We start from the raw sequence: 27,046 nt of genomic DNA, 5'->3' as shown, positions 1-27,046 counted from the left end.
ATACTTCTCTATTGCTATGGAAATGCCTCATACATCCTAGGATTGCATTTGCCTTTTTCACAGCTGCATTACATTGGTGACTCATAGTCATCCTGTGATTGATTCAGACACCCAGGTCTCTCTCCTCCATTGCTTCCAACTGATGAGACCCCCTTGTAGCAGAAATTATTCCTGTTAGATCCTAAGTGCATGATCTTGCACTTTGTACAATTGATCTTCATCCCATTTCTGCAACTCCAGTCTTTAGGGCCACTCAGAACTTCCTGTATAATGTTTTATCCCCATCTGTATTGATGATGCCTCCCACCTTAGTGTCATCAGCAAATTTCATAAGCACACTCCAAATTTTTGTGTCAAGGTCATTAATAAAAATATTGAATAAGACTGGCCCCAAGACCGATCCTTGAGGAGCTCCTAGTAACTTCCCTCCTGTCTGAATCAGAGTCTCACCTCTGATTACATTGTAGCCTACCTTTAGCCTGAGCATATTGGCTTGCAATGGGCTAAGTCTTCTTTGGAAAGGGTGCTAGACAAAGTGCTATACTGCTGATGGTAGCTTCTATATTACCACTTTTCAGACATCAGTATTGTAATATGACAAGGTATTTCCAAAATGACTAATAATTTGGGGTGCTTCAATTTTGGGATGCCCAGTTTGAAACAAGAGGCCAAAGGTAAAATCTTGGCCCCACTAAAGTCAGTGGGAACACTCTCAAGTCCAGTTACAGACCAAGAACTGAGATGCAGAGAGACATTAAGGGCCAGATTTTTAAAGGTATTTAGGTGCCTAAGGAAGCAGATAGGCACATTCATACCTTTAAAAGCCTGGCCCTAAGTGACTTGCTCAAGTCACGCAGGAAGCCTGTGGCAGAGCAAGGAACTGAACTGTGGTCTCTCAAGTCCTAAGCCAGCATGCTAACTGCTTCTGTTATGCTGTCCATTAAGCATATTAGGCCATTTCCTCAGCTGGTGTGAACAGTTGTAGGTCCACTGATGTAATTGAGCTATGATAATTTATGTAAGTTGAGAATCTGGCCCATTGTTTTCTTCCAACTTTTATGTACAAGTGCAGGATACTAACCACCAGAATGCATTTTATTTTTGCAATATCTTCAAAATGAGAAAAACATGCTTGAAGCATGATTTGTTTCATATGGTACAACAGCAGTAACGTTTGAGGAGTCTCTCTGGGACAAGGAATGTCTTCAAAGAGGTTTATAGTGCATCTGTAAAAAGCTATGCAAAATTATGATATAGAAGTATAAACACAATAGGACTAAATGTTTCCTTCCTCTTCACAGGAAGCTCACTTTTAGATGTAGGATTTAATGAATTATACATGCATGAAGTCTGGAAGTGAATGAATGAATAATGCATGGATGAATGAGTAAACGAATGATCACCATCAATACAGGTTTCAAACTCATTAAAATAAATAATGAATAAGCAAAAAAATATAGTTTGATAGCTCACGTTCACTTTAAAGTTGAGGCAAGGATGTGAGCTTTGATAGCTGTGGAATTCGAAGGGGGGAAAAGTGACAGTCACTGGCAGAAATATACACCCTTTTGTTGTAACTCAGTACGAGAATCAGATGATTCAACAGTCTAAGGTTTTGTGGCTCTCCATCCAATTTGGTATATTATATGAATTAGAAACAAAATAGCCAGAGGAAGTAGAAATTTGGATTCCACTTGCATGTTATTAACCACCATCCACAAAAAGAAACATATTATTGTGTAATGGGGATGCACTCAAGTGTGTTCAGCCATTTTTTATTTATGTACTTCAGTGGAAGATGGATCAAACTCTGAATCCCCAATTAAATAACCCCTGGCCAAAAGCAGAGGACTACTGTAGCACTAGACAGAGTAAACAGGCATATAAAATGCTGGTTTCTACTATAACAATCTAAAAGACTTTAAGGTCAGAATGGACCATCGTGATCATTTAGTCCAGAGGTTCCCAAACTTTAACAACCTGTGAATCCCTTTCACTAAAATGTCAAGTCTCGCGAACCCCTCCTAAAAATGAATATTTCCAGGGATTTTCTCCTTTACCTGAGTATAAATTATAAAAGCAGTGATCTTGGAAAGATAAAATTTGTTTTTACAACATGCTTATTGCACACTATTTATTATTAATTATTTATCATTACAGTATTTTTATTACATTATGAAAATGGCAACATGCTTCCAAGAACTCACTTTCACAGCTTGTATCACTTTGAATAAGCCTGTTATAAGACAAGGCTCCTAGGTTTCATCAAGGAGTATCAGATGTGAAACAGCATGAAGGTATTTAAGAAGCCAACTCAAAGAGTTCCTCCTACACAAGCAATCAGGTCTTGAGCAGTCCAGGCAAACAATGCATGTTACAACAAAGCTTAAATTTGTTCTTCATAATAATTTTAAAAACAATACTAGCTGCCTATTTAATTTTAAAAACAGCAAAAAATATTCACCTCCCTTTCCATTTCTTATAAGGAGTTTTGAAGTTTAAATGTCCTCAGTGTGATAGATATGCTTGCTTTGATCTGCTTAACTCTTGGAAGTCCATGGGCTCCACGCTGCTGGCCCCGTGCTGCCCGTGGTCCCTAGGGACAGCTCTGTTCACCATTAGGGAATTCCCCCCCCCCCGAACCCCCTGTAACATTTCACGACCCCCCAGGGGTTCACTAATCCCAGTTTGGGAACCACTGCTGTAGTCTGACCTCTTACACATCGCAGGCTACAGAACCTCACCAACTCACTCCTGTAATAGACCCATAACCTCTGGATGAGCTACTGAAGTCCTCAAATCATGGTTTAAAGACTTCAAGTCACAGAAAATACACAATTTACACTAGTTTAAACCTGCAAGTGTCCTGTATGCTATGCTGCAGAGGAAGGCGAACCCCCCCTATCCCCCCCCAATGTGACCTGGGAGAAATGTGACCTGGGAGAAAATTCCTTCCCAACCCCATATATGGTGATCAGTTAGACCCTGAGCATGTGGGAAAGACTCACCAGCCAGATACCTGGGAAAGAATTATCTGCAGTAACTCAGAGCCTACCCCATCTAGTGTCCCATCACTGGCTATTGGAGATAGTTGCTGTTAGCAGTCGCAGATCAGCTAATGCCATTGTCGGCAGTTTCATCATACCATCCCCTCCATAAACTTATCAAGCTCAGTCTTGAACCAAGTTAGTTTTTTTGCCCCCACTGCTTCCCTTGGAAGGCTGTTCCAGAACTTCACTCCTCTGATGAAAAAAGAACGAGGAGTCCTTGTGGCACCTTACAGACTAACAAATTTATTTGGGCATAAGCTTTTGTGGGCTAAAACCCACTTCATCAGATGCATGGAGTGGAAAATACTCTGTGTGTGTGTGTGTGTGTGTCTTCCTACTGTATTTTCCACTCCATGCATCTGAAGAAGTGGGTTTTAGCCCATGAAAGCTTATGCCCAAATAAATGTGTTCGTCTGTAAGGTGCCACAAGGACTCCTCGTTCTTTTTGCTGATACAGACTAACACGGCTACCACTCAAACATTCCTGATGGTTAGAAATCTTTGCCTAATTTCAAGCCTTGTTGATGGCCAATTTATATCCATTTGTTCTTCTGTCCACATTGGCGCTTAACTTAAATAACGCCTCTTCCTCCCTGGTATTTATCCCTCTGATGTATTTATAGAAAGCAATATCTCCCCTCAGCCTTCCTTTGGTTAGGCTAATCAAGCCAAGCTCTTTGAGTCTCCTCTCATAAAGTAGGTTTTCCATTCCTCGGATCATTGCTGAAAATGCATCAAGTTATGCGTCTCGACATACTCTCCTGCTGCTGATTCCATCTGCAATTTCCTAATCAACTGACTTTCTTTAAATTTAAGTGAACAACATAAATCCATTAAAATAAGCCCTTCACTTGGAAGTGTTAACTTTCAATTTCCATATTCGTTACTGACTCTAGTTGCTACTAGTGCCGTTTCTCTCTCACTTAATTTTTACAAATAAAGGAATTGCTCCTAAGATGCACTGACCTTCATCTTTAATGAAGTCTATAATTAATATTAATTACTACTTGCAGTCCAATAGTACCAAGAGGCCCTAATTAGGGACAGAGGCTCATCGTGCTAAAAGTTGTAAATATTTTGTGCTTGATTTCTGTAAGTCCTATAGTCTTCTTGCTTATCTGCAGAACAGCACCAGACTCGTATTGGATCTCTTTCATAATGCCTCTTGCCTGCCTTTCGTCTTGTACAACTTCCACTTCCTCATGCCATGTCCATGGGACAGCTTGAAAGCTGAGCAACTAAGACACAACTAGAGAAGAAAGGACATATTCTGTTTGAGTCCAATCGGGAAAACTATATAACAGATTTGCAGGCACCTCTCAGAATCAGGCCTCAAAACTCTTTCCATATCCTCCCAACACATTACCTCCTATCTATAATCCTTGTTCACGCAGCCCTCTTGGAAGACTATAAGGAAGACTATATCCCCCTGCTGCTTTCTTCTTCAAGCATCACTTCTACTCACCGAGTTCAGGAGCCTTCTGCAGTACTGAGCAGCTCAGAGCCAACTCTCACACACAGCATTCAAATTGTCAAAAAAACGAAGCGGGATAGTAGGAAGTGGCAGTAGTCAATGGAAAAGTAGTAAGATTTAACATTGTTCCATATTTACATTTCTCCCCCACCCTCCTGAATTGGTCATAAAATTTTGGATGGCAATAGTGAGTGAGAAGAGGAAAACCCTTTATATTAAAGAAAACAAATATAAAAAATACTAATGGGCAGGAAATTTGAATGAGGACCTAGACAATGAATTGCAATGGGAAAGAATGAAAAACTTTATTTAAACTCACAAGATAAGGTTTTTTGTCACATTTCTGGTATACTAGTGATAATATGTGATCATTTTCCTTAATAATAATCTACTCTCCTGATTGGGATAAAGTAGGTGGCCTTTGGGAGCTAACATGCAGCTCAAATCAAAAGAAGACAGGCAAGGACATTACAAAAGAACTCCAGAGCGAGCCTGGTGCTGTATCTAAATTGAAATTAAACTCTCCATCAATTAAATGATAAAAAGGGCTATAGAAGTTACACAAATCAAGCACATTTACTGCCTCAAAATATTAGTGTCACATTAAAGCAGAATTGTCCATAAATAAAACATACTGCATCCAGTATTTCCTATTCCCTTGGGCCCCCTGGTAAAGGATATACAGATTGCTGGAAATGTAATCAAACAAACTACACTGTCTATCTTAAATATATGAAAACTAATCTTAACAAGGCAATCATTTAACAGATTATTATTTGTATTATTTATCAATGGTATTCATACGATACCCATTACTACAGTATCTCAGCACCCACCTCATAATGTCTAATGCTTTTATCCTCACAACACCTCTGTAGGGTAAGGAAGTGCTATTACCTGCATTTTACAAAGGCACGGAGAGATTAAGTAACTTGCACACTATCAAATGGGAAGTCTATGGCAGAGCAGGGTGCTGAAGCTGGGTCACCCAAGCTCCAGGCTAGCGCCCTAACTGCAGGACCATTCTTTCCTCCTGTATTATTATATTTATTGCAGTATTCTACTTTCTCTTATAGTAGAGGCAGGCTCCTATCTTAATCGTCACGGTACAAAACCAAAGTAAAAGTTGGTCCCTGCCCCTCTGGCTTTACACTCTAAAACCCTGAGCCTGGCTTTCAATGGAGTTGGAGCTATCAGAGTTTGATCCTGCTCCACTAAGTCAGTGACAAAACTATTGGGTTGAATGGACAGACAGTGGGCACTAAGGGAAATTTTTTACCCCACTTCTGATAGGTCTATTGTGCAAGGTAGCAGCAGCAGCATCTGTGGAAGTCATGCAGTGGGTGTGCACCTCCTGTGTGATGTGCAACCTGCTTCACAAGGACTCCTTGTGTGTATGCACATTGAAGAGAGTGGAACACGGGTGATTCAGAGACATGTGGAGCCTGGGGATCTACTACAGTACTGATACTCTATTCTCTACCTGCGCTGAGGTCACAGAGGGTTACTTTTTCCTTGCACAAGGAGAATTCTTCCCCTTCATGCGCCCAGTCCAACCCAGCTGTTCAGGCTGTGTTTCAGTAGGAGGATCTGAGTTTTAATGGGGGAGGATTTTGGTGATCTATGTGAAATGAGGTAATGGCCTACACTCAGTTCCTCGTGGACAGATGTTCCTATCATCATCACAGGCATCCTTGTTTCAGCAGAGAGGTCAAGGATCAAATCAGCCTGGAACCTGAATCATTCTCTCACCCTAGAAGTGAGCTTTCTAGAGCAGAGTACTTCAGACACAGTGGAGGGGTTGTGAGGGACATGTATTGTTATACCCTGCTCTGACACAGACGTACTGGAGGGAGCTCTCTGGATCTTGCAGGGAGTCCCTTGTTAAAATTCTGCCACCCTGATTTCCTTGTCTCTGTTTCAGTTCATCCCTATGTTGATACTCTCGAATCGTCCCTGTTGGAATAGACTTATCTATGCTTCTCCTAAAAATACTTCCAAAGAGTAAATTATTTTTCCTTTAAAATAGAGCAAATGTCACATATTTGGAAAACATTTTCCTAGAGGAAGAAACTTTCCAGGTTGCCCTATAAGCATTGATACTGAAAGGGGCAAGCAAATTGATAGATTCCCCAGTTCCTCCAGGCTCGTCTTGGTCAGTACCCTGCACCTCTGGGACACTGGGTTTGCCACAGGCAAAGATGAGAAATTTTTCTAGAAGCTCATTGTTTGTGGCAGCTTCATCACTGTGTTCTTATGATAAACAGGAAACACCAGTATTCAGACATGGGAACTTGCCACCTTTCACAGAAAAAAAATGAACATTAACATTTACAACAAAAATCACAAAGTGATAATCTATTTTAAATGCAACATAATCTTGACATTCCAGGAGACAAGCACAAAGAGATGAAATATTTTACATACTTATGCATATCACAGATGTATAGACTTTAAGGCTAGAAGGGGATGATTATGATCATCTAGTCTGAGCTCCATGCCTCTCTGTGTCTTGGTCATGCATGTATTTATAGGAAATTATTGTAATTTTGTAATTGTTGAGCATCAATATACAGAGCTCTGTACAGAACAACATTTACATTTACCTTGTTCAAATTTTCATCTGTAATCGGTTCGTCATAGATGCGAATTTTATCCTCCAAAGATTTTTTCAGAACATCTATCTTATTTCTATTCTTGGATCGTTGTTTTTTGATCTTGGACTATGGATATAAAAAAAAAGTCATCACATCATTAAATATTTTTAAAACTTATATAACATTACTATGTATTAGTATTATTACTATTATTTGTGGGCAATTCCCCAGTTAAGAATACAAAACTGCAATCTTGACTTTCATGACAAAATGTTCCCTGGAAATACATGTTCTAGCTATACCTTTCAGAGGACCCATTCAGTAATTTCATACTAAGCCACAAAATATGCCGAACTTTTTTGAATGCAGGTTTACATATTCATCCCTGAAAAGAGGATGCAATTGCCAAGTTGCATTATTGCAATTTTGTCCTGCTAGCACAGGAGTGACAAATTTGGTTTTACCCAAGCATTTAGTGAATGCTATATGCAATGACTTAATGAAATTTTCCTCATCCTTTTTCAACGCCATAAGAAAAGTAACAGTATATCTCCACATTCCTCCAGTATGTGAGCTACACACTTCTTCTGTTTTTGTTCAGTGATGTGTGGTTGCTGGTGAGTATTTGCTTCAGGTTGGGGGGTTGGTCTGTAAGCGAGGACAGGTCTGTCTCCCAAGATCTCTGAGAGTGAGGGATCATCTTTCAGGATAGGTTGTAGATCTTTGATGATGCGCTGGAGAGGTTTTAGCTGGGGGCTGAAGGTGACAGCTAGTGGTATCTGTTATTTTCTTTGTTGGGCCCGTCTTGTAGGAGGTGACTTCTGGATACTCGTATGGCTCTGTCAATCTGTGCAGTGCAGTGAAAAAACTGCTGAAGTGAAAAAACACATCAGCCATGCCATCAGGGGCTCATTCACCTGCACATTTACCAATGTGATATATGCCATCATGTGCCAGCAATGCCCCTCTGCCATGTACATTGGCCAAACCGGACAGACAGCTTGTTGGAGTTGGGTTAGCATCAGGTCCAGAATAGCATTATGCTCAGGAACAGTCTTAGCAAAGATGAGAATGTTATCCAAATATCAACATGTACTCTGGATATTATCCTGGTTCTGAGAGACCACTCTCTGTAATACCTCAGGAACAGAGACAAAGCCAAAAGGGAGCTGTTGATAGCAATATTCCCAAATGGTTTGCTGACAAGTCAATAACAACTGCAAACTTTCAGGTATTTGCCAGTAACCGGATTGGTAGTCCAACACAGAGAAAATCCGGGATCCACTTACCCACCAACTCACCTCACTGAAGGCAAACACCTCACATTTTTATGAAGGTCCCTAAAATCTGTGCACAATTGAATATCACCACTCTTCTTGTATATGATCACAATGGGTGAGATCCAATCCTTCCACCTCCCAAATGATTCCAAATTCTGTTTGGATCTTCTCCATAAGTGCAGGAACGGTGCACACTTCCATGTTCAAATGCACCTGCAGAGAGTATGCATATCCCCATGCTGTCTCTGAATGATACTTTGCATATCCCCTTCTGTTCTAGCCAACATAATCCCACCCGAGATATCCTGTGCAAGGTCATAATACCAAGATGTAAGGAAAATAATGGACCTGCATACGCAGCTGTGCCTTTAACAATGTAAAACTTTGCAGTCAAGGCTATGCCCCTGTAGAACACAAAGCATACAGCTTTGCCCACTGTCTGCAAGGCATACAAATTCTAAGCATTTATAACTACCATTGTCAGCAACCGTCCAGACTCTGAACTAACCCAGAGGGGAGAACATTAAGTTCAGCACCTGTATCCACCATGCACTTCAGCAGTATGCCATTAATTTCAGGATACCAGCTGCTGTGTCTTACCACATGTGAAAATCAAACTAAAGAAAACATCAGTAAAAGTGGTCTCGTCCGGCTCCACAATCACAGGCCTCACGTCTTTGTGAACCAGTGTACTGCGGTGCACTAATTTAAAAAGTGTCCTTCCTTCTCACAAGCCTGACTGGGCAGGCAGGGAAATTGGCCAAGTGACCCATACTATCACAGGAGAAACAGTGAGGAGCTGGCAACTTTCGCTGCTGAGGCCATGGTATAGGAGTAGGTAGCATCGTAGGATTCTGGATGATGGAAGTAGGAGGAGCAGCTGATGGCTTAAGAGGAGACACAAAGGTAGCAGTAATCTGAAACAGAGAAAACTTTCACCCCAAGCACTAGCAAAGGCCTCACTCTTAGCAACCGTCACATCAAAAGTTAGCATTCTCGCATCTTCAGCCAGTAACTGTTCATCCAGGGTGGTCAATCAGAAAAATATCCCTGAGCATGATCATCATAACATCCCCAAATTCACAGTCCCTGGCCCATCACTGCAAATGACATGCAAACTTGTGTATGGTTTTGTAGGGCTGCTGGAGAGCTTCAAAAAACATTTTCCTCTTTACCAGTACAGAATCTCCATTGCCAAAATACTTGTTGCGGTGTTGCATAGTTGCATCAAAGGAGGACTGGGCTCCAGGAGCCCACCATAAATATCAACGCCATCACAGCCTAAGCAGCCAGGGTAACCTAGGTGCATCGGAGAGTTGTATAATCTGCAGACAGTTCCAAAAATTCTGAATAAAGTATCACCATCGAAGGCTGTGCCGGCAGCATGGGTTGCAGAACAGAAGCACTAGTCGCCATGTTACACTCTGATGCACCCCAGAATAGCAATCCAAAAAACCACCCCGAAGTAAGACATGCCAGTAGACTGTCAGTCAAACCATGTACTCACCATGAACTGGTAAGGTCAGCAACAGTCTGAATAAAACTTGATAACAGTCTGAATTGCAGATATGTAGCAGCAGGCTATGAGTAGCTGCACACACCCAACGCTAAGGCTCTGTGTGCGCGCACATAAACAGGAACAAGAACATTGAATTCAGGTAGCAGGAACCAGGAAACAAAACAGAACAGGGATCAGGAAGCAGGAAGGCAACACACACACCAGTCATCACAAGAGGCATCGTGCTAATGTGTTGGACTGGGGGAAAGGCCAGGATACAGCTTTTACCTACAGTAACTGATAAATCAGGCCCTACAGTTGGGAACTGATCCTAATCACATTCTGCTTCCAAAACACATGAAAAACGGCATGTGTGGGGAAACCCACTCCTGAAAAGGAGGCAGAAAGTAAATGTACACATTTGGGAAATGTGAAACATTCCCTTACTGATCCCACCTGTTTGTCGGATACTGCTGAGTTCTGATCCACTTTCAGCAGCTCCGCTTCCCTCCACGCCGACTGATACGCCTGAAGCAAAGCTCTTCTCCGAATCTTGGGCAAAGCTAAGTTATTGTCCATCTGAGAATAGCAGCAATGGAACTCTTGTCTCATTCTAAGCAATTCCTCTTCAGATAATGAAAGAGGCAGACTTAAAAGTCTCCTGTTAAAAAACAAGAACAAACATACGCTATTCTGAGGTATATGCAAACTGGCACAGAGCAAAAAACAAAAACAAAAAAACAACCAAACTATCTTCAGAGATCCTAGGAACCTGCAAAATGGGTTTCTCTTCCCAGGTGGCCAGATTCTCTGGATAGCAGGGTGTTAGGTGAGAACATGGCCTATACATTAGAACTGGTCCAAAAAAAAAAAAAATAGATTTTGGAAAAAAATAATTGTTGTGTATTTTTAACATAAATTTTGTCAACATAAATCAAATAGAAAAATGTTCAGGGTGTTTTTGTGTGTGCACTCTCTCTCTCTCATTTTTCCATAGGGAGATATTGGGGGAAACGGGTAAATAAACCTGAAAATGGTGGCGGGGGACACCTTTTGTTTGTTTTGACAAAAAAATTCAAATGATACAAAACATTTCCCAGGAAGATTCTAATATAGTTCTAAAATCCATTTTTCACTGGATAACATTAATGAAAATTTTGCAACCAGTTCTTCTCTACATCCTCATTTCCTATTTTGAGGGCTTGTATCCCAGAGTGCACTAGCAGGGGCGTGCATGGACCTCAATAAAGGCTTATCTCCAGCACAGGATGTATAAAGAGGTAAAGAAAGCCCTTTGTGCCTTCCTTACCCTTAAGGGCCCATATAAGGACCAGACACGATGAATGTTTACTGGTAAGTTCTCATTTTAGATCACTATAGAAAACCAGAGTTTCTTAGATACACATTTGTAAACATTCTATATCAGCTTTTTTAAATAGAAGGAATTCTAGAAATTATTAGAATTCTTAGTCACATTTTCAAAATACTGTAGAGCTAAGTAATAAATGAGAATGCTAATTAATTGTCAAATCCCTATAAAAGGAAAATCTGCCAGCTCTGTTGGATGAATATGGATCTATTACAAAAATGGACAAATTGCTCTCAAATTTAGTCTGTTTACTATCTGTTCTAGAGTTCATGTAACAACTGACTATTAATCTGTGATATATAATATTTACCATAACGATATGTCATAACTCAGTATTCTGTATTTTGACACATTCTCTTTCTGGTCTCCCTAAACATCCACAAACAGAACCATCTCAGAAGCAGGGAGAATTAATTTTTAAAAGGGCAGATTGGCATTGCTTATTTTTCAGTGTGCGTGTACACACACACACACACAGAAAATAAGCAATGCCAATCTGATAAACTATATACTACCTTTTTATGTACCTACCTTTTTCAACAAAGCTAGTGGATGGGAATAACAACAGTTAGTAATACTAATTCCTTATGCTTATATATAAGGGCTTGGCCACACGGAGTTAGCGAAGAGCAAGCTGGGGTGTAAATGAAAGTGCATTACAGAGTTCACAATGGCAGAGTCCATACAGCTGATTAACGTATGGTGGGCTATTGCGATGTAGTTTTACACCCCAGCTTGTTCTCTGCAACTCTCTGTATAGACAAGTCCAGAGGATCTCAAAGCACTTAAAGTATTTCCCCAGATTTATGGATAGGAAAACTGAAGTATGGAGAGTTTAAGTGTCTTGCCCAAACCACTGGCAGCAAGTCATTGGTAGAGTCAGGAAACAAACCTAGGTGTCTCAAAGACCCATCCTTTAACCCCAAGATCCACACTGCTTCCTAGATTAGGAAAAGGGTTAATGCACAAAATGTTCTATCATCCCAATTTTTATTAGGTATTGGTATTTCATTTCATTCATCTTGGTACAGAAATTTTAAACAGAAAATGGCAAAAGAAGTGGAGCTCCCACTGACATCACTAATACAAAATGCACCAGCAACTTTCAGCAGTGGTACAAATTGGGTAGGTTTGGGGAGGAGGCCATTTTTGCACTTGCCGTAGGTTGCGGAGGTGGGGGGCCATGGCCCAAGCACTTTTAAGCAATGGTCTCATACTAAATCAGTTCAGCTGCTGCCAGTGCAGTCTGGAGCACTGATCCAGATGAGTGGTTGCAATGCCACTGAAATTTGACCTGACCATCTCTACGGGCAGAGGGGTGGTTGGGTCAAATTTCAGTGAGTGGCACTACAGTGAGCTCAGCAGTTTCTCTTTGGAGTCTGTTTTTGAAGCTTTTCTGTTGCAAAATTGCCACCCGCAGGTCTGTTATTGAGTGAGCAGACAAGTTAAAGTGTTCTCCTACTGGTTTTTGAATGTTATGATTCCTGATGTCAGATTTGTGTCCATTTATTCTTTTGCGTAGAGACTGTCTGGTTTGGCCAATGTACATGGCAGAGAGGCATTGCTGGCACATGATGGCATATATCACATTGGTAGATGTGCAGGTGAAAGAGCCCCTGATGGCATGGCTGATGTGATTAGGTCCTATGATGATGTTACTTGAATAGATATGTGGACAGAGTTGGCATTGGGTTTTGTTGCAAGGATAGGTTCCTGGGTCAGTGTTTTTGTTCAGTGGTGTGTGGTTGGTGGTGAGTATTTGCTTCAGGTTGGGGGGTTGTCTGTAAGCGAGGACAGGTCTGTCTCCCAAGATCTGTGAGAGTGAGGGATCATCTTTCAGGATAGGTTGTAGATCTTTGATGATGCGCTGGAGAGGTTTTAGTTGGGGGCTGAAGGTGACAGCTAGTGGTGTTCTGTTATTTTCTTTGTTGGGCCTGTCTTGTAGGAGCTGAATTCTGGGTACTCGTCTGGCTCTGTCAATCTGTTTTTTTCACTTCAGCAGATGGGCATTGTAGTTTTAAGAATGCTTGATAGAGATCTTGTAGGTGCTTGACTCTGTCTGAGGGATTGGAGCAAATGCGGTTGTATCTTAGAGCTTGGCTGTAGACAATAGATCATGTGGTGTGTCCTGGATGGAAGCTGGAGGCATGTAGGTAAGTATAGCGGTCAGTAGGTATAGGGTGGTATTTATGTGACCATCGCTTATTAGCACAGTAGTGTCCAGGAAATGGACCGCTTGTGTGGATTGATCTAGGATGAGGTTGATGGTGGGATGGAAATTATTGAAATCATGGTGGAATTCCTCAAGGGCTTCTTTTCCATGGGTCCAGATGATGAAGATGTCATCAATGTAGCACAAGTAGAGTAGGGGCATTAGGGGACAAGAGCTAAGGAAGCGTTGTTCTAAGTCAGCCATAAAAATGTTAGCATACTGTGGGGCCATACAGGTACCCATAGCAATGCCGCTGACTTGAAGGTGTATATTGTCCCCAAATGTGAAATAGTTGTGGGTGAGGACAAAGTCCTGAGACTCCCAACTACTTTTACCCTTTTCATCATTCTCTCTTACCAATAATACCACCTTGGATTGGTTAGGGTATATTAGGTACATCTCCCCTCTAGAGTTCATCAACATAACTACTGAGTCTTGGGTGAGCGAAAAGGGGTTGGTTGATAGAAAGCAAACTGAGGCAAGTAATGTGGATTGCCACCAGATCACTCCAAGCTCCAACCAGCCCAGAAGGGACCTCAAGTCCGAAATTCTGATTTCTGCAGTGGCAATGTGCTGCACTACCACTAGGCCAGTTTTAATACCTCTCATGCCTTTGGGTCAGGAACAGTTCAGAAAAGAAAACACATTTAACTTTAATTTTGCAGCAACTGTGGGTGAAAGGACCAGTTTAATATTGTATGCTAAGTTGGAGCTCTCCTTCTTAAATTTAATTCTTGGATATATTTCTGATACCTGAAGGTTACCTGATAACAAGGCACCGTGTTTCCAACATGCAGCTTTGGTTGCTAAAAAATTAATCCCGTGAAAGTGGAAAAGTCGATCTCCACCAAACATCGATGCCTGGCTCAATGATATGTGTCAGGACTGAGATCCCCACTTTGAACTTTAGGGTACAAATGTAGGGGCCTGCATAAAAACTTCTAAGCTTAATTACCAGCTTAGCTCTGGTTCGGCTGCCACCATTTTCAATGGATTCCCTCCCTGGGAAACCTTGAAAAACCTTCACCAAATCCCTAGTGAAAACAAATCCAACCCCTTGGATTTAAAACAAGGGGAAATTAACCATTCCCCTCCTTCCTCCCACCAACTCCTGGTGAATCAAGATCCAAAACCCCTTTGGATCTAAAACAAGGAAAAAATCAATCAGGTTCTTAAAAAGAAGGTTTTTAATTAAAGAAAAAGATAAAAATCATCTCTGTAAAATCAGTATGGAAATTAACCTTACAGGGTAATCAAACTTAAAGAGCTCAGAGGACTCCCCTCTAGTCTCAGGTTCAAAGTACAGCAAACAAAGATAAACACTCTAGTAAAAGGTACATTTACAAGTTGAGAAAAACAAAGGAAAACTAACACGCCTTGCCTGGCTATTTACTTACAAGTTTGAAGTAGGAGAGGCTTGTTTAGAAAGATGTGGAGAACCTGGATTGATGTCTGATCCCTCTCATTCCCGAGAACGAACACACTCCCAAACAAAGAACACAAACAAAAGCCTTCCCCCCCCAAGATTTGAAAGTATCTTGTCCCCTTATTGGTCCTTTAGGTCAGATGCCAGCCAGGTTACCTGAGCTTCTTAACCCTTTACAGGGAAAAGGATTTTGGAGTCTCTGGCCAGGAGGGATTTATAGTACTGTACACAGGACAGCTATTACCCTTCCCTTTATAGTTATGACACGCCCCCCAAATCACAGATAGTGTTGGATGTTCGGTTCCACACTGGCTGTGATTTTTCCCTGGAGTTCTAGGAGAAAACAGAGTTAATAAGACACATGTACCTTTAGACATACTACTGATTATATAAAAACTAACAATATGTTTTATTCCAAAAACAATTGTTAACCAGTTAACTCTGGGAAACTTTCCCGGGAGAGTACATCAGCCACTTTGTTAGAAGCTCCCGAAATGTGTTGTATTTCAAAATCAAAATCTTGGAGAGCTAAACTCCACCGAAGAAGTTTTTTGTTATTTCCCTTGGCGGTATGAAGCCACTGTAGCGCAGCATGGTCTGTTTGTAGTTGGAAACGCCGTCCCCAAACATATGGGCGTAGCTTTTCCAGCGCGTACACAATGGCGTAGCATTCCTTTTCGCTGATTGACCAATGGCTTTCCCTCTCAGACAGTTTTTTACTGAGAAAGACAACAGGATGGAATTCTTGATCCGGTCCTTCCTGCATTAAAACTGCTCCCACGCCTCGCTCGGACGCATCTGTGGTTACTAGGAACAGTTTGTCAAAGTCTGGGGCCCTTAGCACAGGGTCAGACATGAGTGTTGCCTTAAGCTGGTTAAAGGCCTTTTGACACTCATCAGTCCACTGAACTGCATTTGGCTGGTTCTTTCTGGTTAGGTCTGTCAGCGGGGCGGCGATTTGGCTGTAGTGGGGTACAAATCGCCTATAATATCCAGCCAAGCCTAAGAAGGATTGGACCTGTTTCTTAGACTTTGGAACCGGCCACTTTTGGATAGCATCCACTTTGGCCTGTATGGGATTTATAGTTCCTTGACCCACCTGGTGCCCCAAGTAAGTCACTCTGTTTTGGCCTATTTGACACTTTTTAGCCTTAACAGTTAGTCCTGCCTGCTGGATGTGCTCGAAAACTTTTTCCAGGTGCTCCATGTGCTCTGCCCATGAATCAGAAAAAATGGCCACATCATCGAGGTAGGCAACTGCAGATTCTCCCAATCCCGCTAGGAGACCATCTACAAGTCTTTGGAAGGTGGCGGGTGCATTTCGCAACCCGAAAGGGAGTACATTGAATTCATACACCCCTGCCTGGGTGACGAAGGCTGACCTTTCCTTAGCGGGTTCATCTAGTGGTACTTGCCAGTACCCCTTGGTTAAGTCTAAAGTAGAGATGAATTGGGCATGTCCCAATTTCTCCAATAGCTCATCTGTGCGTGGCATTGGATAGTTGTCAGGACGAGTTACAGCATTTAGCTTACGGTAGTCCACGCAAAAGCGTATTTCCCCATCTGGTTTGGGAACTAGAACCACTGGAGATGCCCATGCACTCTTAGAGGGGCGGATTATACCCATCTGTAGCATGTCCTGGATCTCCCTTTGTATAGCAGTTTTGGCATGAGGTGACTCCCGGTAGGGTGGGGTTCTAATAGGGTGAGCATTACCTGTGTCAATGGAGTGGTATGCCCGTTCGGTCCATCCTGGAGTGGCTGAGAAAATTGGTGCAAAGCTTGTGCACAGCTCCTTGATCTGCTGTCGCTGCAGACGTCCAAGGGTCATGGAGAGGTTCACCTCTTCCACGCCACCATCCTTTTTTCCTTCGTAGTAGACACCTTCAGGCCACTCCGCGTCATCTGTTTCCTGGGCTGTAAACTGGCAAACGTTTAATTCTCTGGAATAAAAGGGCTTAAGAGAATTAACATGGTATACTTTAGGCTTTATGTTGGAGGTGGGGGAGGCTATGAGATAGTTAACAGCTCCTAGGCGCTCCTGGACCGTGAATGGTCCTTCCCACGACGCTTCCATTTTATGGGCCTGGATTGCCTTTAAGACCATGACTTGGTCTCCTACTTTGAAGGACCGTTCTCTGGAATGTTTATCATACCAGGCCTTTTGCTCTTCCTGAGCATCCTTTAGGTTTTCTTTAGCAAGGGCCAAAGAATGTCGGAGGGTGTTTTGTAGGTTGCTTACAAAGTCTAGAATGTTTGTTCCTGGAGAAGGCGTAAACCCCTCCCATTGCTGCTTCACCAACTGTAATGGCCCCTTAACCTCACGGCCATACACAAGTTCAAATGGTGAAAACCCTAAACTGGGATGTGGTACAGCCCTGTAGGCAAAAAGCAACTGCTGCAACACGAGGTCCCAATCATTGGAGTGTTCATTTACAAATTTACGTATCATGGCCCCCAAAGTTCCATTAAACCTCTCCACCAGGCCATTGGTTTCATGGTGGTAAGGGGTGGCAACCAAGTGATTCACCCCATGAGCTTCCCACAGGTTTTCCATGGTTCCTGCCAGGAAGTTAGTTCCCGAATCTGTAAGGATGTCGGAGGGCCAACCTACCCTGGCAAAAATGTCTGTTAATGCCTGGCACACACTTTTAGCCCTGGTGTTGCTTAAGGGTACTGCTTCCGGCCATCGGGTAGCAAAATCCACGAAAGTCAGTACGTACTGCTTTCCTCTGGGTGTCTTCTTTGGGAAAGGACCCAGAATATCCACAGCTACGCGCTGAAATGGGACCTCAATTATGGGTAGTGGCTGGAGAGGGGCTTTAACCTGGTCTTGGGGTTTTCCCACTCGTTGGCACACCTCACAAGACCGGACATAATTAGCAACGTCCTTGCCCATTCCCTCCCAGTGGAAGGACTTCCCCAACCGGTTTTTGGTTCTGTTCACCCCAGAATGGCCACTGGGATGATCATGGGCTAAGCTCAAGAGCTTTACCCGATACTTAGTGGGAACTACCAACTGCCTTTGAGGATGCCAGTCTTCCTGGTGCCCACCAGAAAGAGTCTCCTTGTATAAAAGTCCTTGTTCTACAACAAACCGGGATCGGTTAGAAGAGCTGAGAGGCGGTGGGGTGCTCCGCGCCGCCGCCCAAGCTTTTGGAAGGCTGTCATCTGCTTCCTGCTCGGCCTGGAACTGTTCCCTTGATGCTGGAGACATCAGTTCCTCCTTGGACTGTGGACTGGGGCTTGGTCCCTCTGGAAGTGATGCAGGTGCTGGGGCTGTTTCCATTGACTGTGAACCGCTGTCCGCTTGTGCACTATGTGGTAACTCAGGCTCTGGCTGAGCCTCTTGGGTAGGGTTATCTGCTGCTTCTGCCAGTTCAGGCTCGCTGGTGCCCTCTGGCATTGGAGTTGTAGACGGGTTTGCAAGCGCTGGACTCAGGGCTGGCAATGGTTCTGGTGCTGGTTGCGTTGCCAGTTCCGGTTCTGGGACTGGCTTTGGCTGGGTCTCTGGGATTGGATCCACTACGGCTGTTGCAGTCGTTGGCAGAGGATCCAGTTCCACCACCTTTGTCTGGGTCTCCGGTAACACAGACGGGGCCCTGGTGGACGGCTCAGGAACAGGGATGGGGGTGAAAGCTTGCTTAGCCTGGCTGCGGGTGACTATTCCCACCCTCTTGGCTACCTTCACATGGTTGGCCAAATCTTCCCCCAGCAGCATGGGAATGGGATAATTGTCATAGACTGCAAAAGTCCACATTCCTGACCAGCCCTTGTACTGGACATGCAACGTGGCTGTAGGCAAGGTTACAGATTGTGACACGAAGGGTTGAATTGTCACTGTAGCCTCTGGGTTGATGAGTTTGGGGTCCACTAGGGATTGGTGGATAGTTGACACTTGAGCCCCAGTGTCCCTCCAAGCGGTAACCTTCCTTCCGCCCACTCTCAAGGTTTCCCTTCGCTCCGAGGGTATGAGAGAGGCATCTGGGTTTGGGGATCTTTGGTGTGATTGGGGTGTAATGAACTGTAATCGGTTGGGGTTCTTGGGGCAGTGAGCCTTTATATGTCCCAGTCCATTACATTTAAAACATCGCCCTGCTAAGGTATCACCGGGACGATGTTGGTTGGTGGAGACTGGTGTGGTGGGGTGAGAAAGCGTCTGGGGTTTCCCTTGGGATGTGGGTGGGGCCTTGGGTTGTCCCCAGTGGTAAGGTTTTGTTTCGGCTTGCCCCTTCTGATATTCGCTCCAACTGCTACTAGTTTTTTTCTTTTCTGCCACCTCCACCCATTGGGCTCCAATCTCCCCCGCCTCAGTTACAGTTTTGGGCTTCCTATCTAGGATGTACCTTTCTATTTCCTCAGGAACACCCTCTAAAAACTGCTCCATTTTTACTAGGGAAAGCAGATCTTCCAGAGATTTAACATTTGCTCCTGATACCCAGGCATCACAATTTTTGTCAATGTGGTAGGCATGACGGGTAAATGACACATCCGGTTTCCACTTTAGGGCTCTGAACCGCCGACGGGCATGCTCGGGTGTTAGCCCCATTCTGAGTCTGGCCTTGTTTTTAAAAAGTTCATAACTGTTCATGTGTTCCTTAGGCATTTCAGCCGCCACCTCTGCTAAGGGTCCACTGAGCTGCGGCCTCAGCTCTACCATGTACTGGTCTGCAGTGATGCTGTATCCAAGGCAGGCCCTTTCAAAATTTTCTAAGAAGGCCTCAGTATCATCGCCTGCCTTGTAGGTGGGGAATCTTCTGGGATGGGAAGTGGTACCTGGAGGGGGGTTGTTAGCATTGGCTGGTGCATCCTGCTTAGCCTTTGCTACTTCCAGTTCATGCTTCCTTTCTTTTTCTCTCTCCTCCATCTCTTTTTCTTTCAGCTCCATCTCTTTTTCTTTCAGCTCCATCTCTCTCTTGTGGGCCTCCTCTTTGGCTTTTTCTTCTCTTTCTCTCTGCTCTGTCTCGAGTTTTGTTAATTGAAGCAGTCTCTGATGTTTTCTTTCATTTTCTTCTGCTTCTAGTTTGGCCAGTTCTATTTTGTTAGCTACTTCTTTGGTAGTCATTTTCCTGTTTTCTTGTGCTGGGTAACCCCCTTTGCAGTTGACAAACTGGGAAGCTCTCAGCTCTGGCTGCTGCAGAGTTAACAGTAACTTTCTAACTAGCTACTCCCGAGGATGTAAAAAGAAAAAAAAAACAATTCAGCTTGTAAATACCTTTTACCAGTCATTTGCTAATTGAACCCTTCTCTTAACAAAGGACCTGTAAAAAAAACTTAACACCTCTGCCTTCAGGCAAGGAGAGATAAGATATGCATCTATCTACTTCCAGCTCGGCTTTCCAAGCAGCTAGAAGGAAAAAAAAATCTCACTGGCTTTTGGGTTTAAAATGATCCCACCGCTATTCACCATGTCAGGACTGAGATCCCCACTTTGAACTTTAGGGTACAAATGTAGGGGCCTGCATAAAAACTTCTAAGCTTAATTACCAGCTTAGCTCTGGTTCGGCTGCCACCATTTTCAATGGATTCCCTCCCTGGGAAACCTTGAAAAACCTTCACCAAATCCCTGGTGAAAACAAATCCAACCCCTTGGATTTAAAACAAGGGGAAATTAACCATTCCCCTCCTTCCTCCCACCAACTCCTGGTGAATCAAGATCCAAAACCCCTTTGGATCTAAAACAAAGAAAAAATCAATCAGGTTCTTAAAAAGAAGGTTTTTAATTAAAGAAAAAGATAAAAATCATCTCTGTAAAATCAGTATGGAAATTAACCTTACAGGGTAATCAAACTTAAAGAGCTCAGAGGACTCCCCTCTAGTCTCAGGTTCAAAGTACAGCAAACAAAGATAAACACTCTAGTAAAAGGTACATTTACAAGTTGAGAAAAACAAAGGAAAACTAACACGCCTTGCCTGGCTATTTACTTACAAGTTTGAAATAGGAGAGGCTTGTTTAGAAAGATGTGGAGAACCTGGATTGATGTCTGATCCCTCTCATTCCCGAGAACGAACACACTCCCAAACAAAGAACACAAACAAAAGCCTTCCCCCCCCAAGATTTGAAAGTATCTTGTCCCCTTATTGGTCCTTTAGGTCAGATGCCAGCCAGGTTACCTGAGCTTCTTAACCCTTTACAGGGAAAAGGATTTTGGAGTCTCTGGCCAGGAGGGATTTATAGTACTGTACACAGGACAGCTATTACCCTTCCCTTTATAGTTATGACAATATGGCTGACCTCTCAGCTAGTGAATTACTGGCATTCCATAGAAGGGGAATGCCTGAAGAATTCAAAGCAATTTGTGCTGACTTTTAACAGGTTTATGATTAACACAGACCCTGAAGATAGGTAGGTTGCTTCACCTGCCCTCCCTTCATCCTGACCCTCTTTACACATAATACTTTGTGTATTATGCTGAATCTTGTATTTTGGTATATTTGTTATATATGAAAAAAATTAATAAAAAATTAGAAATATATTTACAATTTGCAGCAATAAACTTCCCCCTATCCCAGTAGTTTTAAAAAGGAGGAAGTAGCCTATTTGTTTAAAGATTAAACAATAACTAATTCAAGCAGTTTTTAAACAGCACACTGATGCACTAACAAAGAGTTTCAATTTTAAAATGACAATATATTGTCTCAAGTGTTTTTGAAGGATGATTTTACTTTAGTTAATCACAGTGCCAAAAAGACTGTCATTATTTCCATAAAATATGCCTATGATGCTTCTAGAAATTCCTCTCTGAATCAACTGATTGTAGTCAGTCTCGAAATTAACATATTCATATTTATGATATTTTCATCCACCTAAGACACCTATCTGAAGGCATCATTTCTCCAACAGGCAGTACTTACTGCTCCACAATATTGCCTTAGATTTATAAATAGAAAGGTAGTATTGCCAGAAAAAAACAGTGGATTAGAAACTACGGCATAGATCTCTTATGCTATGCCTATGTTAGGAAAGGATTTTGAAGTGTGAATATATTTGGCACAGAACTACTTCACAGTATCTTGAATGAACCACAAAAATAAAAAGCTATCGTTCAAAATAATTCTTGGTAAGAGACTAGAGCTGGCGTCTGGTGATCAAAATATCAAAATTAACACACACACAGTCAGAAAGTGTAAAGACATACATTTTTTTAAAGAGCTTTTGATGGAATGTTGTATAATTGTGTAGAAAAATGTACTGGAAAAGTAAGCAGCTTTTAAGAAACTGATTTTTATTGTTGCTGTGTGAATAACGATGGTATTTGACAAGTGTAACAGACAGCACTACCAACTGGAATACATCCTCATAGAATCATAGAAGTTAGAAATGGAAAAGACCTAGGTCACCTAATCCATATGAGTACTGGTGCAGGATTGTTCTCTACAGTATATTTAGAGATAATAAGACTGTATCTGAAAGATACATTGAAATAGTTTATGGAAAATTATTTCGAATTTTGAAAAACCAAAAGTCACTGAAAAGTTAGAAATTAGTGGATTTTCAAACATTACAAGTAACAGGCAGACTCCTGTAGATCTGTTTTCCATAGCTCTATAATGTGCAGTAAGAAAACTTACTGGGACAATGTCAGGTCATCAAATTTGGCCCAGTAGGTCTCACGTGTATCTGATTTTCTTTAAAGAAAAGGAAAATTCTTCCCCCCTCACCTGAAGTTGTTTAAGTTGACATTAATGCTTTACAGGCCATTCTTTTTAATGAATACGTGTCCATAAGCCAGTGGGCAGATTTATTAGCCAGGGTAGTCCAAATAAAGCCCAAACCCTCAAGTTCAGTTCCATGTCCCCTTTTTCAAGGTGGGTTTATTAATAAACAGAAGATTCAAAAAGACTCAGCAAAAACACTTGGGTAACAGAGACCTTTCTCATTTTCCCTGCCTGGGAAGAGGGAGGACACATCTTTGCCCACTACATGACCCTTCTCTGGCTACCACGGAGAGACCCACCCTAATGATTCTCTAGTCTGTATCTCTCTTCTCTGGTACCCCTGCAGAAAGCCTAATATCACAAGCACAATCCCAGTCGTATGCCCTCAAACTACGACTTTTAAAAGGTACAATGTCTCACATCAAACATTACATTTCTGCTGCTAGGAAATATGGTATTAATAAATGCACAACAAATGCTCTTCAAGAATGCATCTGAAAACCAGGAAAATGCTAACCTAAACTATGGTCTTAAGAAATATACAGCAATCATTTTTAGGGATAAGAGGCCTGAGGTACTAGTGTTCTGTGTGCGGTGCTGAGACTCATAAAATACTGGGAGTATTTCTCTTACTTGCCAATAAATATTTCTGTGTTGTATTTGGGGAAAAACAGATGATATAGTCTCATCATATGGTGATAACACTCTTTCCATCCCACTAGCCTCTCTGGAGGATGTTAAACGAAAGCTACTAAAGTTAGACATTTTTAAATCAGCAAGTCCACATAATTTGCATCCAAGAGTATTAAAAGAGCTGGGGTAGGAGCTTGCTGGACCTTAAAAGTTGATTTTTAGTAAGTCTTGGAGGACAGTTGATGTTTCAGAAGACTGGAAGAAAGATAATGTTGTGCCAATTTTTAAAAAGGGCAAATGGGATGACCCAGGTAATTACAGGTCATTAGAGATCTTGAGCAAGATAATGCAGTGGCTGATATTGGACTCAATTAATAAAGAACTACAGGAGAGTCATGCAATTAATGCAACACAACATGGGTTTATGAAAAACAGATCCGGTCAAACTAACCTGATAGCTTTTTTTGATGACTTTATAAGTTCGGTTAATACAGGTAATAGTGTTGACGTAACATACTTAAGATTTCTGTAAGGGGTTTGACTTGTTATTGCACAACTTTTTGATTAAAAAAATTAGAACGATATCAAATTAACATGCTAGCCCACATTAAATGGATTGCAAACTGGCTAACTGATAAGGTCTCAAAATATAACTGTAAACGGGAAATCATTATCAAGCGGGTGTGTTTCCAGTGGGGTCCTGCAAGGATGAGTTCTTGCCCCTGCGCTATTCCACATTTTTATCTGTGACTTGGAAGAAAACATAAAATCATCACTTATAAAGTCTGAAGATGACACAAAAATTGGAGTAATCAATAATGAAGAGCACAAGTCACTGATTCAGATCAATCTGGACCATTTGGTAAACTGGGCACAGGTGAACAATATGTATTTTAATATGGCTAAATATAAATGTATACATCTAGGAACAAAGAATGTAGTCCACACTTACAGTATGGGGGACTCTTTTCTGGGAAGCAGAGACTCTGAAAAAGATTTGGGAGTCGTGGTGCATAATCAGCTGAACATGAGCTCCCAGTGTGATGTTAATGTGATCCTGGGATGCATAAACAGAGTAATCTCCAGTAGGAATAAAGCGGTTATTGTACTTCCGTATTTGGCACTGGTGTGGCCACTGCTGGAATACTATGTCCCGTTCTGGTGCCCACAACTCCAGAAGGATGTTCATAATTTGGAGAGGGTTCGGAGAAGAGCCACAAGAATTATTAAAGGATTAGAAAACATGCCTTAGATTGAGCCTTTGGAGTCTATCACAATATTTAGCTTAACAAAGAAAAGGTTAAGGGGTGATTTGATCACAGTCTATAAGTATCTACCTGGGAAACAAATATTTAATAATAGGCTCTTTAGTCTAGCAAAGAAAGGTATAACACAATCCAGCAGCTGGAAGCTGAAGCTAGCCAAATTAGACTGAAAATAAAGCATAAATGTTTAACAGTGAGCCATTAACCATTGGAACAATTTACCGAGGGTCATGGTGGATTCTCCATCATGACAATTTTAAAATCAAGTTTGGATGTTCTTCTAAATGATATGCTCTATGAATTATTTTGGAGGAAGTTCTATGGCCTGTGTTATACAGGAGGTCAGAGCAGACATTCATAATTATCATTTCTAGCCTTGGGATCTGGGAATCTCTGAATACTGACAAGTTTCAGAGTAACAGCCGTGTTAGTCTGTATCCGCAAAAAGAAGAACAGGAGTACTTGTGGCACCTTAGAGACTAACAAATTTATTAGAGCATAAGCTTTCATGGACTACAGCCCACTTCTTCGGATGCATATAGAATGGAACATATAATGAGGAGATATATATACACACATACAGAGAGCATAAACAGGTGGGAGTTGTCTTACCAACTCTGAGAGGCCAATTAATTAAGAGGAAAAAAAAAAAAAAAAAAAAAAAAAAAAAAAAAACCTTTTGAAGTGATAATCAAGCTAGCCGAGTACAGACAGTGTGATAAGAAGTGTGAGAGTACTTACAAGGGGAGATAGTCAACGTTTGTAATGGCTCAGCCATTCCCAGTCCTTATTCAAACCGGAGTTGATTGTGTCTAGTTTGCATATCAATTCTAGCTCTGCAGTCTCTCTTTGGAGTCTGTTTTTGAAGTTTTTCTGTTGTAATATAGCCACCCGCAGGTCTGTCACTGAATGACCAGACAGGTTAAAGTGTTCTCCCACTGGTTTTTGAGTATTTTGATTCCTGATGTCAGATTTGTGTCCATTAATTCTTTTGCGTAGAGACTGTCCGGTTTGGCCAATGTACATGGCAGAGGGGCATTGCTGGCACATGATGGCATATATCACATTGGTAGATGTGCAGGTGAACGAGCCCCTGATGGTATGGCTGATGTGATTAGGTCCTATGATGATGTCACTTGAATAGATATGTGGACAGAGTTGGCATCGGGGTTTGTTACAAGGATAGGTTCCTGGGTTAGTGGTTTTGTTCAGTGATGTGTGGTTGCTGGTGAGTATTTGCTTTAGGTTGGGGGGTTGTCTGTAAGCGAGGACAGGTCTGTCTCCCAAGATCTGTGAGAGTAAAGGATCATCTTTCAGGATAGGTTGTAGATCTCTGATGATGCGCTGGAGAGGTTTTAGTTGGGGGCTGAAGGTGACAGCTAGTGGTGTTCTGTTATTTTCTTTGTTGGGCCTGTCTTGTAGGAGGTGACTTCTGGGTACTCGCCTGGCTCTGTCAATCTGTTTTTTCACTTCAGCAGGTGGGTATTGTAGTTTTAAGAATGCTTGATAGAGATCTTGTAGGTGCTTGTCTCTATCCGAGGGATTGGAGCAAATGCGGTTATATCTTAGAGCTTGGCTGTAGACAATACTGAGTCTGAATACTGAGAGTTTTGCAAACAAAGTATGGCATATATACTGAATTAAAGCCTAAAAATTCTAAATCACCCTTATAATTTTAACAAATTCATCTCCTTGGAATTTTCATTAAAAATCCCCTAACAAACCAAAGCCGCTAATTTTCACAAGCACAGAGCAACGACAGCACATATTGACTGCAGTAGGAGTGGTGAGTACTATGAACCGGTGAAACTCAGGTCCAAAGTTTATAGCAAAGAATTGATAGTTAAAAATTAAGCCCACATGTGTGTTAAACTCATACTTATTAGAGGAATAACCAAGAAAAGAAAATGGACAGATACTTACTTGAACACTAACTGTTCCCAACTCCTTAATTTTTTTTGTTCTGCAATTCTGTGTTCCAGCTCTTGGCTCAGTTTTTGCCTGGTATTCTCAAGCCATTCTCGAGTGGCCATATTTTTGTCATGTTCTTCTTTTTCAAGCTGTTCAGTCTGAATAGCAATTTCCTTTTTATGCTCCTCAACAATTTGTTGCAGGAATGGCTTTGGCACACTCAGTTTTAACAGTTCTTGAGTGATTACTCCATACTGAATGCGTTTAAGTTCATCAATAGCTTTCTCTGTCAAAGTAAATCTAAGCACTTTTATTTCTTCGCTGGCATCATTATCAAGCTTTTCAATAAGCTCTTCAAATTCAACAGCATGATCAGTCAGAAGCTTTTGCCAGTGGCTCAAGTAGTGGCTAACCTCTTTAGTGGTTTTGAAAGTGTCTCCTATCGACATCTGCTCCTTTCTTTGTTCTTTCTGCTTATTCATTTACAAAAAAAAAAAAAAAAAAGATACAAGGTAAATAGAAAAAACTTCTTTCTAGTTCCAATCCCCTATATACATATTTCATACCAAGGTGAAATTATACATGATTTTTTTGGTAATACTCAAAATGATAACTTCATTGCATAATATCAGCACTGCATTCATATGTGCCCAAAAGGCCACTATTCATTTG

The 27,046-nt window shown here is 41.8% G+C and overlaps 1 protein-coding gene across 4 annotated transcripts in view; it reads right to left on the bottom strand.

Moving 5' to 3' along the window:
* Positions 1-27,046, bottom strand: part of EVC2 (EvC ciliary complex subunit 2) — a 162,459-nt gene that overhangs the window by 35,389 nt on the left and 100,024 nt on the right. For 2 of the 4 annotated variants that reach the window (XM_054029013.1, XM_054029015.1), the window contains exons 14-16: positions 26,387-26,847; positions 10,356-10,560; positions 7,131-7,247 (exon numbers count right to left, since the gene is read on the bottom strand). In XM_054029013.1, coding sequence (XP_053884988.1) covers positions 7,131-7,247; positions 10,356-10,560; positions 26,387-26,847 — 783 coding nt within the window. The remainder of the gene's footprint in view (positions 1-7,130; positions 7,248-10,355; positions 10,561-26,386; positions 26,848-27,046) is intronic. The other 2 variants (XM_054029014.1, XM_054029016.1) reach the window with 1 other exon arrangement.

The sequence above is a fragment of the Malaclemys terrapin genome, chromosome 5 (genome assembly GCF_027887155.1).
Source record: "Malaclemys terrapin pileata isolate rMalTer1 chromosome 5, rMalTer1.hap1, whole genome shotgun sequence".
NCBI lineage: Eukaryota > Metazoa > Chordata > Testudines > Emydidae > Malaclemys > Malaclemys terrapin.
The sequence above is the reverse complement of the archived record's forward strand: the minus strand, read 5'-3'. Positions and strand labels throughout refer to the sequence as shown.